Genomic DNA, 16429 nt, shown 5'->3' with positions numbered 1-16429 from the left:
GATCTTTTTACTCTTTTCAGTGAATGTGCAAAGTGATGGAAACCTAAGGCTTTGGAGCTGTCTGTAGTCAACTGAAACAAATTGGATACATGGACCCAACAAACTGCACACACTAGTGTGTCGTTCTTGCCTTTTTGTGATATTTGTTTTCGAAAGTCCCTGAATACCTTATTAACCAGGCCATTTTCAGAATGTTCTCTTCCAGTTTGATATGAAGCGAACAGTACGTTATCAGCCCTATGTTACGTTGCATCCTACTGTGCGGCCTGCAATACTTCGTTGCAGTCACATATGTTGTAGTAAATATATTAAAACACCAACCATCCTGTCATAGTAGCAGAATTTCTCGTGAATTAAGCAGCAAGAAATTCCAAAGTTTAGCGCTTGAATGAGTTTCCCAGAATGCAGATATTCAACCAAAACTCCAGATATTCAGGAGGTCCCTGAAGACTTTTGACTGCCTCTTAGCTAACTAGTTTTCACAGAAAACTATTTTTGGCTTCTTTATCATCGCTGGAGAAGCCCCGGAGTGTTTCCTTGAATTGGTGTGACTTGAAAAGTGTTTCCTTGAATTGGTGTGACTTGAAGGTAGCTGTGAACCTGCTCCCTCTGGCCTCTTTGTGAGGCAAAGTCCTGTCTCGTATTTCCAGCATTTCCGCAGGATGTCTACTTCCTTCTCTCTCTCTCTCTCTCTCTCTCTCTCCCTCTCTCTCTCTCTCCACCCCCCCCCCCCCCGTTCTGTTACTGATCTAATAGTGGTCCTATTCCTTTTCCTTTCTTTTATTGTTGCCTCTTCTTTTTTATTGCCTTCTCTCTTTTGTTGAGAGTAGGATATTTGAGAGCAGTTCCCCTGCCTAGGAAAGCCAACTATGGAAATAAAAAAAAAACCCACAAGAGCAGAGTGTGTCTATGTTTGCCCAGCAGGAGAAGGTTTTGGGGACTGAAGATATTTGTTACATCCCAACCAGTTGCTTAGGATACTGAGATGAAAATTGGCTTAGTCCCATCCATAACCAAGCTTTTTATAGGCCTGCTTGAGTCTCTTGATTGTTGACTCTGAGGCGCTCATACTTCTGGGGGGGTGAGGAGGGAAAGGAAGAGGAAGAGAGATTAAGCAGGTCATTAACACTTCCTGTCTTTTTCTAGCATAAAGATAGCAGTGAAAGATAGATAGAAGTCACATTCCTTCATGCTTTTTCACATGCTTTTCTGCATTTAGCCAAAAGGATTTTATCTCAACGGGACTGGGAAGAAAGGCATCTTCAGGATAGCAAATAGACTGCAATCACCACTATGTTAGTGATGGTTTGATCAAACAAAACCAGTGGACAGGATAAGCAGACCTACAGGCGTAGGGTTGGGAGGCCTCAGGAGATCAGATCATCTAGTCTCTTTTTTTTTCTCCAGGGCAGAATAATTACGCCTATGTCGTATATGTATGATTCAAGTGTAGATGGGAGAAATACTTGCCTTTAAGATGAAAAGCTAATACTAGTGATTTTGAAATACTGGAACAAAAAAGGCCCAAACAGTTTCACATTTTATAGTAGCTTTTTACTCGTATTTTATTTTCTTCCACAACTACTGATATTGCTGTTGTCATGTATCTTCCTGAGTTTGTGATTGATGATTGTTCACTGTTGCAAGATGTTTTATCCTTCTTATTTTCATGTTGTAGTATCATGAAAGCAATGCAAACATGTCACTGAGGCATGACTCTTCTAGCCTTCATTATTTCATGTTACTTCGTGGACTAAGGCTGAAGATGTGGACACAACCGTAAACTTTTCTCTTGACCCATACAAAGCATACTTTTTTTTTTTTTTAATTTTCATGCAATTTGTTTGTATGGATTGTTTGCCTCTGATAAGCTAAATCTCTCTCTTTTCTAGGTGCCAGAATTGCTGAATATTCACAGCTCTATGACCAGATTGTCTTTAGGGAAAGTCCACCTAAGACCCAAAAGGAAACCTGGTCTGGCCCTCAGGAGTCATCAGCCTCAAGGTATTCCACACCCGTGGCTGCACCTCCTTCCCGTTCTCAGTTAGTCAGCGAACACTCAAGAGCAGAAGACTGGCTTTTGCATTCTACATACAGTAATGGAGAGCTGGCTGACTTTTCTCCATGGCATGAATCCCAAGACCTGAAGTCCAAGAGCTCATGTACAGAAACTGGTACAAAAAGCAATTCAAGGCAGTTGCCATCAGCTTGCTCAGTGCCGTCCCTTCAGATTTCTAACCGTCTGCATGTCCCAGTGCAGAGGTGGAGTGCCATTATAAGCCAACCTAACAAAGAAAATTTGCATCAAGATCACATCTATAACTCCCTTGGGAGACGAGCAAGCAATATAAAACCACAGGCATACAGCAGGTCACAGTCATCATCCTCAATTGTGGTCAATAGATCTGGAGAATCAATCATTTATCCCAATGACATGGACAAGAAAAAGCTTCATTCAAATAGAAACTTCCGATTCGATAGCCATCAAGCACCAGATACTGCTGCAGGATGTACAGGGCATGACACAAGACAGCAGATCCCTGAGAACTATTCAGATATGATTCTGCAGGATTCTCAAAAAGTTCTGAGAGTAAACAGGACCTCCCCTTTGACTGCACAGGTGGCCACTCAGAACTATTTTTCTAATTTCAAAGATACTGAAGAAGAAGGGGATGATGACGACTATGTTGAAATCAAATCGGAAGATGAGGGATCTGATTTGGAGACTTCCCAGAACCAAGCAAAGAAATCAGATCCTAAATTAAGTAACAGAGACGCTGCTCCTTCTGAAACTCTCTGTAGCAAAAGTGTCTCTTGTACTCCGGCGAAGTCAGCGAACAGCAAACATGCGCTTACGCCCTATCTGACTGCTTACAGTGATTCAGATAAACTGAATGACTATCTGTGGAGAGTACCATCTCCTAATCAGCAGAATATTGTCCAATCCTTAAGGGAAAAGTTTCAGTGTCTGAGTTCAAGCAGCTTTGCTTGATGCTTTCAGTAACTTCTAGTTGTACTGCCTTAACGTGACAAAGTACATATTAGTGCAATCACTGCTGGCGTCATGTATTTCAAAAATATTACACAATCAGGCATTGTATCACAGTAATATTGTAAATAGATGTGAAATGTATCTTTTTTTATGGTTTAGAATCCTGAACGTTGAAAAGGTTGTGCGCGCATTGTCTCGATAATGCAGATGGACTTCTCATCTCGTACTTAACCTTTACATCTTTTCCCTTTCTTCTCCACAGCTCAGTTTCTTACTAGGTGTGATATTGAATTTGATTCTTAAATTGTGCTACCGTGTGGAAACCTTAGTGTTTGGACTTGTAAGAGTTGGTGACCAGTGTGAGCCCAAAATACCCGTGTGATTACTCTGGTTACATATGAGAGCGTTTAGTTGGGCGGCTACTCCTAAAACTGTGGGTTTCTGGGCACAATTCTGGTAATCGCACCAACAGCTAGGTGTGCAGTCGCACATACTCTTTGCACATTACTTTTTAATAGACAGATTCCAAGTCTATGGGACCAATGCATACAATGCCAAATACATTACTTTAGGCTTCTTTATGTTTTAAACAAAATCTAGGCCTCGTGCTTGTGAATGGTGCCAGGCTGATAGCTCTGTATCTGAAGCCTCTTCTACTTTATATAACTGCGTAACAGGCAGAGGACAGGCCATGGCAGCTTTTTCTATGCGAATTTGTCAGTGTGTTATAGTCCTTGTCTGGAGGATATTTCAGGGGAGTAGAAGGGGAACCGTGCTGCTTGTGAAGATAGCTAGGCTGAATGCTGGTTTTGCACCTCCTGTGATTGTGGTGTTTGTGACGCACAGAAAAACCTGCATATCTGTAACTCAGAGCCCAGCAATGGAAAGTGTGCTGTGTGGATATGCTAAGTACCGAAACTTGTATGCAGTGGCCTGTCGGGTGTTTGTTCAGTTCCCAAAGTCAGTAGCACTAAGAGAGAGAGCAGGACTTGGCCAGATGCTTGGGTGAAACATTAATCGTGCTGCATGTTTGGCCAGTAGGGTGTTTCAGTGCTACTAGGTGTTGAGTTACAAGCTGCCTTCCCGAGGGAATGCATCTCCCATAATAGGAAGTGATCCTTTCTGGCACAGAGAGTAAAATGTGCATTTTCTAAACCAGCCAGGGCTTAATCTTATCAACCTAAGTACAGTAAAAGTAGCTAAAGATCAGAATACATTCCATTCTTTTGCAAATGTACAGTAAATACTCCCATTTGCAACGAGAATAGACTTCACAGTGTGATATACGTTTACTTTCTTTTATCATGTGTTGCACAGCTTTGGATTTTGTTACTTGAAAACCTTGTACCTAAAGGAAAGCCTAAATATGTCTACTGCTCAGCCACTGATCATCTTGTGTGACTGGCTTTTTTGGTGCTTAAATCGTTCAGATTAGGCATTATAAAGCCAGTACTGAGTTAAACATATCACTAAATACAGGAGTTTAAGTGAAGTACTATTTTTAGTAGTAATGTATTCCTTCCCTAAGAATACAGAGCGTTGCACTTCCAGAACTGCCAACTATTTACAACATCAGTTATCATGAGGAAAACCTGAAATTATCAATGTACAGTAGATTAAGATTTAAGGACGTGAATTTGTTAGAATGGGTTAAGTTATCTACTGCACCTATCTTGCATTGGCTAGGAATTTGTATTTGGAGGGTTGGTTTGTCATTGTACTCCTTAGCTTGTATATTTTAACCATGATACTTGTTACAGCCAGCACATCCACTGTAGTAGAACCTGCATCTAGTCAAATACAACTGAGAAATAATGCTGTACATATTTAAGACACCGAGACTTAGCAGAGCCCGTATTTATTTAACAGAGCTTGTAAAGTTATTGTAAATACGAATAGATCTGTGCTTTACCCGCGCATGTCTAGATTTGTTCAGGCTGTTAAGAGAATCCCGTTCAACTCGCATCTCAGTGCTGGAGTTGAGAGAGAGAAAAAGAGGTTGGGGTGGGGGGGGGGAGGAAGAAAAAGGGGGAAAAAAAAAAAAAGAGGGAGTTCTACTAGCGTGTAACGTCTCCCAGGGGACCATTTCATACTATTTTTTAATAAATTTTGAGTATGCACAGTGGGTGGTTGTTGGGTTTTTTTGGGTGTGTGGCTTGGTGGGTGTTTTTTTTGGGGGGGGGGGGGTGGGGGGGGTTGGCGCTTTGGAAACTTTGACCAGCGGGCGGAGCGCCGGGTTCATTTTGGGGGAGGACCGAGGGTTTGCACTCAGTGGCCGGGGCCGGGGACTGGGGCACGGGGGAGGGCGGCGCTCGCAGAGCGCCGCCCTCCCCCGTGCCCCAGTCCCCGGCCCCGGCCCCGGTTCGGCGGAGGATGCGGGCGGCGGCGCTGCGGCGCTGGCTGGCGGCGCCGGTGCCCGCGGGGGCCCGGCGGGGCGGCGGGCTGTGCGCGGAGCGGAGCGGCGCGGCGGCCGCGCGGTGAGCGCGACCCGGCGCGCGTGGGACTGATGCAACCGTGGGGAAGGGGGTGGGGGTGGGGAGGGAAGAAGGGGTGTTTGGGGAGGCGTGCGGGCGGCGGGACCCGCTGTTTCCTTTTTCCCCGGGTTCTTTCGCTTTTTTGGTGGTGTTGTTTTTTCCTTCCTTCCTCCCCCCCCAACCCCCGGCCCCCGATCCGGGGTCGCGTGGATGTTTCCCGCCAGTGCGCGGCGCTGCTTTTAAGGGTGCCTCCTGCAAAGAAACAAACAGAAAAAAATCCCACCGCTCCGGCTTGCAGGGATTTTTTTTTTTTTTTGGGGGGGGGGGATGTTTTGGTCGCGTCTTTGTCCGCGTTTCCAGGGAAGAGCGGAACAAAGGGGTATGCGGCGGTGCAGGTGAGGCTGGGCATGGAAATGGGGCTGGAAAACGTTGCTTCTCCTTCCGGCCTTTCCCCCCCGCCCTCTGTCCTTTAAACCTTATCTGGGACAGCTTGTCCACCACGGTATTGACCTGAATTGGCCTTTGGCTTCAGCGAAGGGATGAGGTAGTAAAAATCCTCTTTGGTCTTCGTTTTCCCAGCTATTCTTGCCTGCTGGAGGTAGGGGAGGACGATAAATAAACACCTTTTCAAGGGAACTTCCACGTATGGAGATAGTTTCTTAGTTCCCTGCTTTTAGCTTTCACTTGTGTGTACAAGAGGTAACAGAGGGGAGCTGACACCTACTTTTCCAGAAAACGTTCCCGGTGCCTGGCGGCTGCGGCTGCTAGTGGATTTTCCAAGAAGTGGCGCAGCAGACAGAGGTGCCTCTGTCTCCCTGCTGCCTGCAGCTCTGAATAGGAGCCCTGAAGCTGGCAGCTTTGCCGCCGTTAATTCCAGGGATGTCTGGATAAACTGCAGCGGCCTGAAGTATAATGGAGTTTAAGTGGAAAAAAATTGTGCTTCTGTCGCTGCAAGGGCTAAGTTTTAGAAACAAAGTAACTGGCCGAGCAGAGAGCTGGTGATTTTGTGCTGGTTCCCTGCCTGAGCTTCCCGCTGTGGAGCTGGACAAGCCTTCTCATGAAATAATCCTGGCTAACTATAAAGTTTTGGGCATGTCAGAGCAATGACAACCATAGTTATAAAACAAAGATTTTTTTGGTCAGTTACTTCAGTTTTTTCTGTATCTAATTGCCAGACACCACCCTACAGAGTTTATACGGAGTTTTGGTGATAAAAACAAATCCTCCTAAGCACCTATTCAATGCTGCTAACTAGCATAGGTCTCTGCTGACTGATGTTTTGACTCCGTTTTTTTTTTTTGTAAAAGACTTGCTTGTGTTGTTACTATGTTGCAGCAAAATCACTGAGAACGCAAAAAAAGCCTTGGCCTCGCTGAAGAGAGAAAACCCTCGGCTTGAGCCAACACTAGCTATTATTCAGGTAAGGAATATCTGTATTTTAGCTGGCCATAAGAGAGCACTTTGCAGTACTGCTTCTTGTTTGCAACTTTAAAAACACACGATGCAGAAGGTAACTTTTATTCGAGCAAGACAGTAGGAGGAGGTAATGCCCTCAGTGTAGGAAGGAATCTCATGAACTTTCAGTCTCAAGAGCCCTTCTCCAGGCCGGAGGCAGCTGCAGCAAACTTCAGACTGTGGACAAGGGGGTGTTAGAAAGAAGGTAATGATTTTATACCTTCCTCCGCACCCTTCTCCTTTATACGTACGGTTGCCTTTTCTCTCAGATTGTCTAGTTGATTGATATAATCAAGTTAAAGTGTTTGTCCTTAACCTTTATTTAGGCTGAAATTTTTGTTGTAGTCCTGAAAAAGGTGTTTATATGCCTGAAAACCTGATCCTCTTTCTGTTCCCTCCATCCCCTAAACGATATTAACTAGGCTAATGAAAGATGTTGCATCTTCTTGCAAGCCTTGTTAACCTTTAGACTGCTGTAGCTTATGACTGCATTGCTACTACTGTAACGAAGGGAGAACCATACTGAAAATTCCCAGTCAGCTGAAAAGGGGCTGTATGCAGTAAACGCCCTGTGTGAAATTGTTGTCAGTATCTTAAAAGTAGCAGTGCTTTCTAAGGTGGAACAATCTCTGAATAGCTGAGAGCTCTTTTGCTACTAACCCGTAAACAGCTTTTTTTTCCCTTTCTCATTGGCGTTGCCATCTTTGAAATACGCGAGCAAGCTCATAGGTGAGGACTGCTTTCCTTACGAAGTTGAGAGATTTTTCTCTTCAGGTTTCGTAAGGCTTCAGGGCCAAGGAACTGGGGATGTTTGTCCGTTCGTTTGGAGAAGGACCAAGAACCGTGCAGGCGGAGGAGATGTTCTTGTTGCGTTTCATAGGACTGTCCTGTAGGTTTTGAATCTGGGCATACTGAATCTTTCATTCAGTAGATATTAATTTTAAAACCTAACTGTGGGCACTTCTAAAGCTGTAGCAGTGATTCTGAGAAACAATCTGCCGATTTTAGTGGATCTTCTTGAGAGGCGGAGCGGGAAAGCTTTGCCATCTCTTACCCCTCCGTAGGTACTTTCAGGTATCATTTTCAAATAGCTCTCCAGGACTGTAAGTCTAAGTACTGCTGATACAGCCATAATCCCGTTCTTGGGATTACCCACAGTAGTAAAGCAGGGCTCCCTCCGCGGCACTACTGGGAATGTGGAGTTTCAGCCTGAACCTGCTCAAAAACAGTTTTAGCCGCGTTCTTTTCCCCTCAAATCATCTGCTCCCGGATTCGGATCGTGACTGATACCTGTATTGGTTAGTATGTGTGTTGAACATGAACTGGAGCCGCACAGTGTTGGCTTCACTCGTGTTCCCAGTGCAGTGGCCTCTGTCTGGCCCCTTGCCTCCAAGTGCCGGGTTTAGGGAGCGGTCGTGCTGCACCAGGGATGCAGCTGGTGCTGGGCTTGGGAAGGGATGCAGGGGGGTGAAGGCAAAGGCTTCCCCCACTGAAGCTGTGGGGTCAGCAGCTGCCCCTCTCAGGGCACCCCTCTGCATTTTAAATGCTGTTTCTCCAGCGTGAACACTCTTGAACCATCTGGGATTAACAGGATGGTTAAGTTGTTACAGGCTTGAACCAAAATTGTTTTGGGTAATGTTAGTCATAGTTGATGCTAGTGTAGGAAACTAGCCACTAAATTAATAGTTTGACTGACTGGAAGTCACTGGCATTGAATTAAATGAAATTGCAATAAACTCTTTTAAAATGGTTGTTTTCCACTCCATTGTCTGGAGTGGAAAACATGCTTTAAATATATTACTACAGTTATGAACAAAGTGTTTTACTCATTTTGTCATGAGGCAACAGTGACGTTTTTGAAAGTGAAATTAAAACCTTCCTGATGTGTCGCTAGGAGGTTTTTAGTTCTGGATATCGAATTCTCTGTTTTATTGTTACAGTAGATGAAAGTATTTCAAAAGCCTTCTAAAATTTAAGAGTAGGTAGTAAGCAAAAATGAAATATAGTAGTTAATGCAATGTAAATAGTTGCAGGGACCTTAGGGAAGGAGGATTCCTGAATGAGATGGAGCTTGTCCTAGGTAATCTGCCCAGGAGAAGCTTTTATTGTAGGGCAGGTGTCTGATGGCAATTGGTAGGACTCGATAAACACAAAACTCACTGTTTCATATATGTGGTGTATGATTCGCGTCATTTTTGGTGATAAGGCGAACCAGTGTTGTTAGACAATATGGGAACAATGTAGAAAATGCTTCCATTGCCAGTGTCCATTTCTTCTTTGCTATAAGCAGGTGTGGAGAGCTGTATCTTCAGATACAGACTGGCATCTTTCTTAAGTGATAAACTCAGATTAAGGAACTGTCCTCTTTTATCTTAAAAGTCAGGCTACTCTCAACACAGACTTGAACCAATCAAGTCAAAATAAATTTACCTGACAGTAAATTTACCTGTTTGTTTCTTACAACTAGCTTTTTTAGCTTTTTTTTTAAAGCTAGTAGACGCAAACAACCTCACTGCATGTTTCTTACATATACCTGTGTCTTAGCACCCTTAAGCATTTAAATATGAATTTATTATTTTAAAGCTAAGTTTCTGTTTTGTTCCCCAAAGGCACATAACGATCATTTGAGTCAAGAAGTAAACAAGAACTTTGCTGAAGAGGTAAGCTTTGGCAGATACAGTTGTTGTTAAGCACGCGCTATTTGCCTCTGATAATTTTTAAGTATTGTTTTCTTTTGGTAGGTTGGTCTACGTGTTATTCACATCTGTCTCCCTGAAGGCAGCAGCAAAGATGAGGTAATTGTAGTACCTGAAGTACTCTTCCTTTCTACTTGCATCGTAAACCTATGTTTATTTCTGACATTCGTTATTACTTTGAACTCATCTCTGTTAACTCAAATTAGGTTTGGGACTGTCTTAGTCAAGTAGCAAGTATTAACGCCTTTTGACAAGTAAGGAATCAAGGGAATTAATGACTTACCTGCCGTCCCCTGGCAGCCTGAAACAGGACCGAGAGAGTAATGTTTTGTTTTCATATGCGGTACTTCAGTACGAAAGGGCACTGCGGTTAGAGTGGTCCGGGTGCGTTTGACACTGGTGGAAGCTCTGGACTAGGCCTCCCATCCGATATCCGATCTCCCACAGTTGCTGTTGTGATCGTGCCTCTATTTGTGGAGCTCTTGGTTTTTGCCAGGTGTTGTTCGGAGAAGTTAGAGCTGAATTGTTTTTCTTGGAGTTATTTTGCCTGTTCATTGTTCGTGTAGCATTTAAAATACATGTCAAAAATGCACTCCCCTCCCTCCCCACCAAGTTGCTAGAGAGCTAAGCTCTAACCTTGTTAAATACATTAGGTTGGAGTCATAGCACTAGTCTCAGGTAGGCTTTAAATATAGAGAACCATATTAATATACAGTCTGGGGGCAGCTGAAAGTAAAAACAACAAAGGAATTCGTAGTAAAAGATGCCACTGTTCTCAGCTGGCCTTGTTGTGCTTAAGTTTGATAATACAGTGTGCTTGTGGATTTTATTTACCATTTTGTATTTGGTTCAGTTTTTAAAAAAATGTTACTATCTTGCTCTGTAATTTCAAGCAATTTCCAAGCATAGTGCAGGGAACAGGTTTGCACTTGCTATCAGTTCCTTTTTTTGAATAATTTTGGGAATCCAGTTTTGTGAAAGATGAACAGTCTGTTATCCGTTTAAGAAAGTCAGGCTTTCCAAAAAAAAAAAAAAGAAAAAGTCAAATGCACTTTGCTGTTAGTGAATGAGTTTCATCTATTGAGTAACATAGTAGGATGTAGGTAAAATACAGTGACTATGGAACTTCTGGTACGCTGAAGTAATACCTTGATTAGGAAATGGCTGAGCCATGTAAGTAAAAACAGTGTATTTTCGTTATTTGGGCTAAGTTGCTTTCCACAGAGGTACTAATGATCTGCTTACTTGCCTGTGTACTCACTACGACAATATTTTTTACAGCTGTTAAAATTCACATTATGTTGCATGCACTGGTTCGGGAAAGTGGGAGGGATTTCAATACCATATACCTTTTGTTCTTCCATACCTGCCTGCCCGTGGTGCAGATGAGATAATACATGATTGCTTACCCTGCACTAGTTGTAAGTATCTTAAATGCAGTGATAATGGAAAACTGAATTAAAGTATTTTCCTAGGACACAGAAATGAAATTCCTTAGATTCAGGCTTTATATGGACTGTGTTTCTTTTAATAGATGTGTGGGCCACCAACCTTTTGCAGCATCTCAGAACTTTTAAATGGAATGTAGAGTTTTTACGTCTATATTGTGGCATACACATTCATCCTTGCTTCCTCTCAGAATATATACTAGCCCTATTGCTGTCAAGTGGTCCCTAACAGCCAAGAGCTCAGGGAGAGTTTTTGTACATTAACAGTAATAATTAAAAATTAGGAACCCAGTGCACCACTAACAGAAGTTCCGTTGTAATGTCACTTCTGTGTTGTCCTTAATACTTTTCTCTGACTTAAACGTAAAACTGAAAGACAGATGATTTGGGCTGCCTTCTTGTGGTCCCATAGATAACACTGTATTAAAGGAGAGAGATTTAATGTGTAAAATAACAAGTAAAGGTAAATATAAATGATATTGCCACAAGTTGGATATTAGAAAGTTTTGAGATTGTTTAGAGGATAGTTGTTATTTCAAATTAAATCTATAAGTTCATAAAGGGAAAAAAATGTAATGGCGCAAAATTAAGAAAGGGAGATTGTATTGACTTATATTAGGATTGTCAGCTTTCAGCAACACAGAACATTTAAGCCTTTTCATCAGAAGATTTGAAGCTTCTCTTTACTTCCTCCATCTGCTGAGAGGAGGGTGATGTCTTAACCGGTATCTCCAAGCCAGGATGGTTAAATGACCTGGCCTATTCCATGGAACAGTTTGGTCACAGCTTGGGATAGAATCAAACTCTGATCATCTGAAGAGGAGCAATGATTTGCTTTACTATCACTGAAGTTTTACTCATTTGGTCTGTAATCGACTAACATGACGTTGTTAATCCAAAGAGAATAGGTTGGAACAGTTAAAATTTCCATTTCAACATCCCTATATGTACATACCCTCTGTATTCATAAAACGGAAATTACTGTGTCTTTCTTCTTTAATATTTATATACATATAAGATTTATATATATGTGTGTGTATATTTAGGAAGTCAGCAAGCTAAAGGGTTATTTATATACCAGTGATATGCTGATACAGTCTTCAATAACAGGAACACAGTATGTTCTCCTAAGTCCAGCATTGCAGACAGTCTAATTCTTGCCAGATTCCCATAAAGTAATGTTGATTGAGTAGGAAGTGTTTGGGCGGTATAGTTCCCAATTACACAGAATAGTTTCCATGCAAAGCATTTTGGGAAGGCATGGCATTAGCTAAGGGAAAAACCTCTTATATTTGTTTGCTGTTGGATATGAACCCAATTAAATTATACAGCTTTGTGTTGATTGTTCTTTGTAGTTCACAGTACAATTATATTTAGTTATGTAATGGAGAAATATATTCATGACATGACATTTCTCACACGAGAAAATTTCAGTGTCTTTTATTCCATTATATTTTCCATGACCATGGCAAAATGGGCATATATCACTATGGATCAGTGCTGTAATTTAGATACGAAGCAGTCAAGGGTAGATAATGCAGTCTGGGATGTCGAGTGTGACCAATCATAAAATATTTTAAGGCGCATCAGATTTGGTACCTGCAGTTCACAAACATTTGTGCAATGCCTTTTTAAAATAATAATTCTTCTGAAGATGACTCTCTGTTCTTAGAATCTGAGCACTTTGAGAAAGATAATCGGTAAAAATATATACTATTTTTAAAAAGATGTTTGCTTTCCCTTTCTGCGCATGTAATTGCTCTTGTGACAACTTTATCCATGTTCTGTGCTGGGACATGAACTAGTCATATCTTGTGCATTAACCAAGGATTCTTATTTCTAAAGGCATCCTCTGATGCCATCAGTGTTGAGCTGTTGCAAAGCTTTGGCAGTGAAAGGTAAAATGCTCTGATGCTCAGAAGCTCTAACGCTTTCCAATGTCTCCTGATCCGCACTTGGGAAATTCTAAGCATTGGCTTTGCAAACTGTTTATTATATAATAGTGTCAGAATAGCTTAATTTGATAGGCCGAGGAAATATAAAACAGGGCAAGCAGGTTATTCATTCTTCAGTTAAAAGCTGCAATAATATGGAAGGGAGGCAAAAGTGGCCATGAGTTGATTATAAAAAATAGGTTGCATCTCCCTTAAATTAGGTTGTACAGGGTGAGTTATCATATAAATACACTTTGCCTTCTGGTGTTTCTAACTCCACTATGTTTTTATGTCGCGTTATGTTTTCATTCAGTCTTTGTATTTCAGCACCATGCAAAAACTAGTAAAATTTTGTCTGTCTCGTTTTGAAGAAACGCTTCCATTAAAATATGCCCTACGCTAAAATGATGTGGATTGTTAGGGCAGGTTCAATGCAACAACCGTATGTCATGGTCTCTGTGATATGCTGGACTAACTAAATGCGCACAGACTATTTCTCCTTTGCCTGCTTTTGAATGGACTGTGAAGAGCAAGAGTAGGAAGTGGGGGCTATGGAAGAGGGAACGCTAATCTGACTCATCAGCTGTCAGAGTAAAACCAGACTGTTTGCTGGGCTTCTTACAAATAGGTGACGACCCCCCCATACACATAGACTTTCCTGACAGCAGTGTTTAGTATTTGTCTGCTTCCTCCTCCATTCCACACCCATATATCCGCTTGTGGCTGTGGATATGAATGAACCGTACTAGCAGCAGTATTTCTGCCCCTTTTTTATTGCTTAATACTGCAGATCTGCCACAGTGTCCGTTTCTTGCAAAGCGATAATGTGAGGGATGTGGTTGTCAGACAAAAAATCATCAGTTTCTTCCACAATAACAAGAAGTTTGATTTTATATCGTAGTGTTCTTTTGTCTATTATTGTACTCCTTAATATCTTTTCTTAACTCCCTAGATTGTCAAGGAGATCTTGAGACTTAATGAGGATCCTAATGTGCAAGGCCTTGCCCTTGACCTCCCAGAAAGTGCATATAGCAGCAAGGTATTAAATGCTGTGAAACCGGAGAAGGATGTGGATGGGTAAGTGAAGCAGTGAGAAATCTTGTTAGAAGAAGCAAGGCTGATTGCTCTGTAAAATCAGTTTTCCCCACTGCTTTTTGCTAATGGATTCCTCAGTCACTGTGTCTAGCTGTGTTGTTGAGCGGTGGTAAAGGATGCTACTAAATCTATCAGAAGTCTTTTGCTGGAGTCATTTTGATCATAATGTTTTTAATTTTCATATGCTCTGTATCCAGGAAGTGATTCTTCCAAAGAAATCAAAAAATGCTACTGATATATTTAATTAAGGTATTTTAGTACTTCAGTAATACAAATGGCAGTCACACAAAAATGTAGTTTTTGAAACTGGATTTGTGGAAAAGTTGCATGGAAGGTTTTAAATTGCTATAGCACTTGCTTCTGGTGGGGAAGAGAACTATGATAGTTTGCATCCACTACCATGACTTTCCAATCAATCTCGAGTTGCGCCGCTATCTGGAGAGTCCACTGACATAATTTAGATGCCCAGGCTACTATTTTGCTGCTTTTACCCTCTTGCAGTCTTCCTGCTCTCAACTGCAGACCGCTGCCTATCATTTCTTTTCCCTTTCTGCTTTTCTATCATGTCAGGCTGGATTGTGAAAATCTTGCTAATGAGTTGACTTTCCATTATCCAGAGCCCTGGAGATGGGCAGAGAATGGAAAATTTAGATAATACTTGCGTATGAGAGAGAATCTGACTTCTCCTCAGCAAGTCAGTTTAAGTCCGGAAGGATGATTTGCCTCTGGTTCGACTTTGCTGATCTGGTTCCACAGAAAGCTACTTAGAGGTTTTGGCATATGTGCTATGGCTATCCCAGCACAAAGAATAGCAAGCTGTTTGTATATTGTGCACTCATTTTATTCTTCTAACTCACGAACCCCTTTTCCAGTATTTCTTGAGGCTTGTTGTTTGTCTAACTAAAATGTAGGATGATACTAATAAGCCACAGTACATCACTATGGGAGGATTTACTTTTATGAGGCATGTTTTACTCTGTTCTAACATGGGTTATAGCTAATCACAAGAACAATATTGAGGATTAATATTGCATTCTTTTTTAATTCCCATGTGTTTCCATGGCAGATTATCTGATGCAAACCTAGGATGCTTGATACGTGGGGATGCCTATGACTGTTTAGTTTCTCCTACTGCCTGTGCTGTGATGGAGGTTCTTGAAAATTTAGGTGAGACATTCTGTGGTAATTCTAGCATTAGTGAAATCTTCATTTTCTCAGTAGTCCTGACTGAGACAAGTATAATCTCGTTTTGCTTTGTGTCTTCTATTTTGTTTTGTTTTCCCACCTTTAATATATTTGCCTCCTTCTGATAAAGAACCTCAGTGACATTTGAATGTAATAGCCTCAGAAACAGGTCTTCCGTTTTACAGTATTTGGAGATGAGGCAGGGATTACCTGCCATCAGCAAATTCTATTTCACTGAAGTCACTTGAGGCATCTCCAGAACCAAAAATATTTTAAGTGCAAAGATCACTAGGGATTTCATGTAGCTTTTTTGATTAGTGTAAATACTTGGACAAATCCAAGTCTGCCTATAAATAACTAATGGATGAATCTTTTGTTTTGGGCTGTACTGCGTAAATGCTAACGTTTAAATGGCAGATGTAAACAAGTGAGTTTATAGCTCTCGTAAAGACAGTGGTAGTTTAAGGCACTGTTTCAGAAATACTCTCTCTTGTGGTGATGCAGAATTGTTGAGACAAGGATTTATGTAACTGAACTGTAAACATGTAGTAAAATGTACTTAGTTACAAATATGGATGAAAGAATACATGAAAACAAAATACCAGAAAACCAGAAGAGCAATATCCACTGACTAGAATTAAAGAATCACCAGAGTGCAACTTAAAACGTATAGTTGTGTATTAGTTCACGGACTCTGAAAGAGTCGCCTTTAATGCTGTAGTTAACGTGGTTGTGCAGGAACACAAGAGGAGTTGTCTTGTAGTGATCGGGTTCTTTTTATTGCTTTTTTTTTGTTTGTTTTTTAAATTTCTGACCTTAATGAAAAGAGAAGAGAGTGGGAGGGGAAGTCCAGTTAAATGCTCCAGCTCTGTGATCCAGTGGAGTTTGGTGCTTCATGCCTTTACAGCTGAGGGCAGCTTAAATGACTTGCTTGCCTTGTGTCACACAGACGGAAAGAAAGTGCTACTTGTGGGAGCCAGCGGAGCCCTGGGAGCCTCCTTGCAATGTATGCTGCAGCGGAGAGGTGCGATGACTATGAGCTGCCAGTGGAAAAGTCCTCAGCTCCAGAACAAGGTGAGCGTGCCTGCCAAATACTCGGGGGTCACCTAGCATCTCCACATCCGGCTGGTCCGTTTGTCAGTGAGTGCTG

The 16429-nt window shown here is 41.8% G+C and overlaps 2 protein-coding genes across 9 annotated transcripts in view; both read left to right on the top strand.

Moving 5' to 3' along the window:
* Positions 1 to 4987, top strand: part of PLEKHG1 (pleckstrin homology and RhoGEF domain containing G1) — a 145896-nt gene extending 140909 nt beyond the window's left edge. For all 5 annotated transcript variants that reach the window (XM_068938742.1, XM_068938741.1, XM_068938744.1 and 2 more), the window contains one exon: positions 1893 to 4987. In XM_068938742.1, coding sequence (XP_068794843.1) covers positions 1893 to 2992 — 1100 coding nt within the window. In that variant the 3' untranslated portion in view covers positions 2993 to 4987. The remainder of the gene's footprint in view (positions 1 to 1892) is intronic.
* Positions 4988 to 5355: 368 nt separating this feature from the next.
* Positions 5356 to 16429, top strand: part of MTHFD1L (methylenetetrahydrofolate dehydrogenase (NADP+ dependent) 1 like) — a 158688-nt gene continuing 147614 nt past the window's right edge. For all 4 annotated transcript variants that reach the window (XM_068938738.1, XM_068938739.1, XM_068938736.1 and 1 more), the window contains exons 1-7: positions 5356 to 5469; positions 6802 to 6886; positions 9531 to 9581; positions 9663 to 9716; positions 13952 to 14076; positions 15161 to 15261; positions 16229 to 16353. In XM_068938738.1, coding sequence (XP_068794839.1) covers positions 5366 to 5469; positions 6802 to 6886; positions 9531 to 9581; positions 9663 to 9716; positions 13952 to 14076; positions 15161 to 15261; positions 16229 to 16353 — 645 coding nt within the window. In that variant the 5' untranslated portion in view covers positions 5356 to 5365. The remainder of the gene's footprint in view (positions 5470 to 6801; positions 6887 to 9530; positions 9582 to 9662; positions 9717 to 13951; positions 14077 to 15160; positions 15262 to 16228; positions 16354 to 16429) is intronic.

Source organism: Struthio camelus, chromosome 3 (genome assembly GCF_040807025.1).
Source record: "Struthio camelus isolate bStrCam1 chromosome 3, bStrCam1.hap1, whole genome shotgun sequence".
Taxonomy (NCBI): Eukaryota; Metazoa; Chordata; class Aves; order Struthioniformes; family Struthionidae; genus Struthio; species Struthio camelus.
The sequence above is the reverse complement of the archived record's forward strand: the minus strand, read 5'-3'. Positions and strand labels throughout refer to the sequence as shown.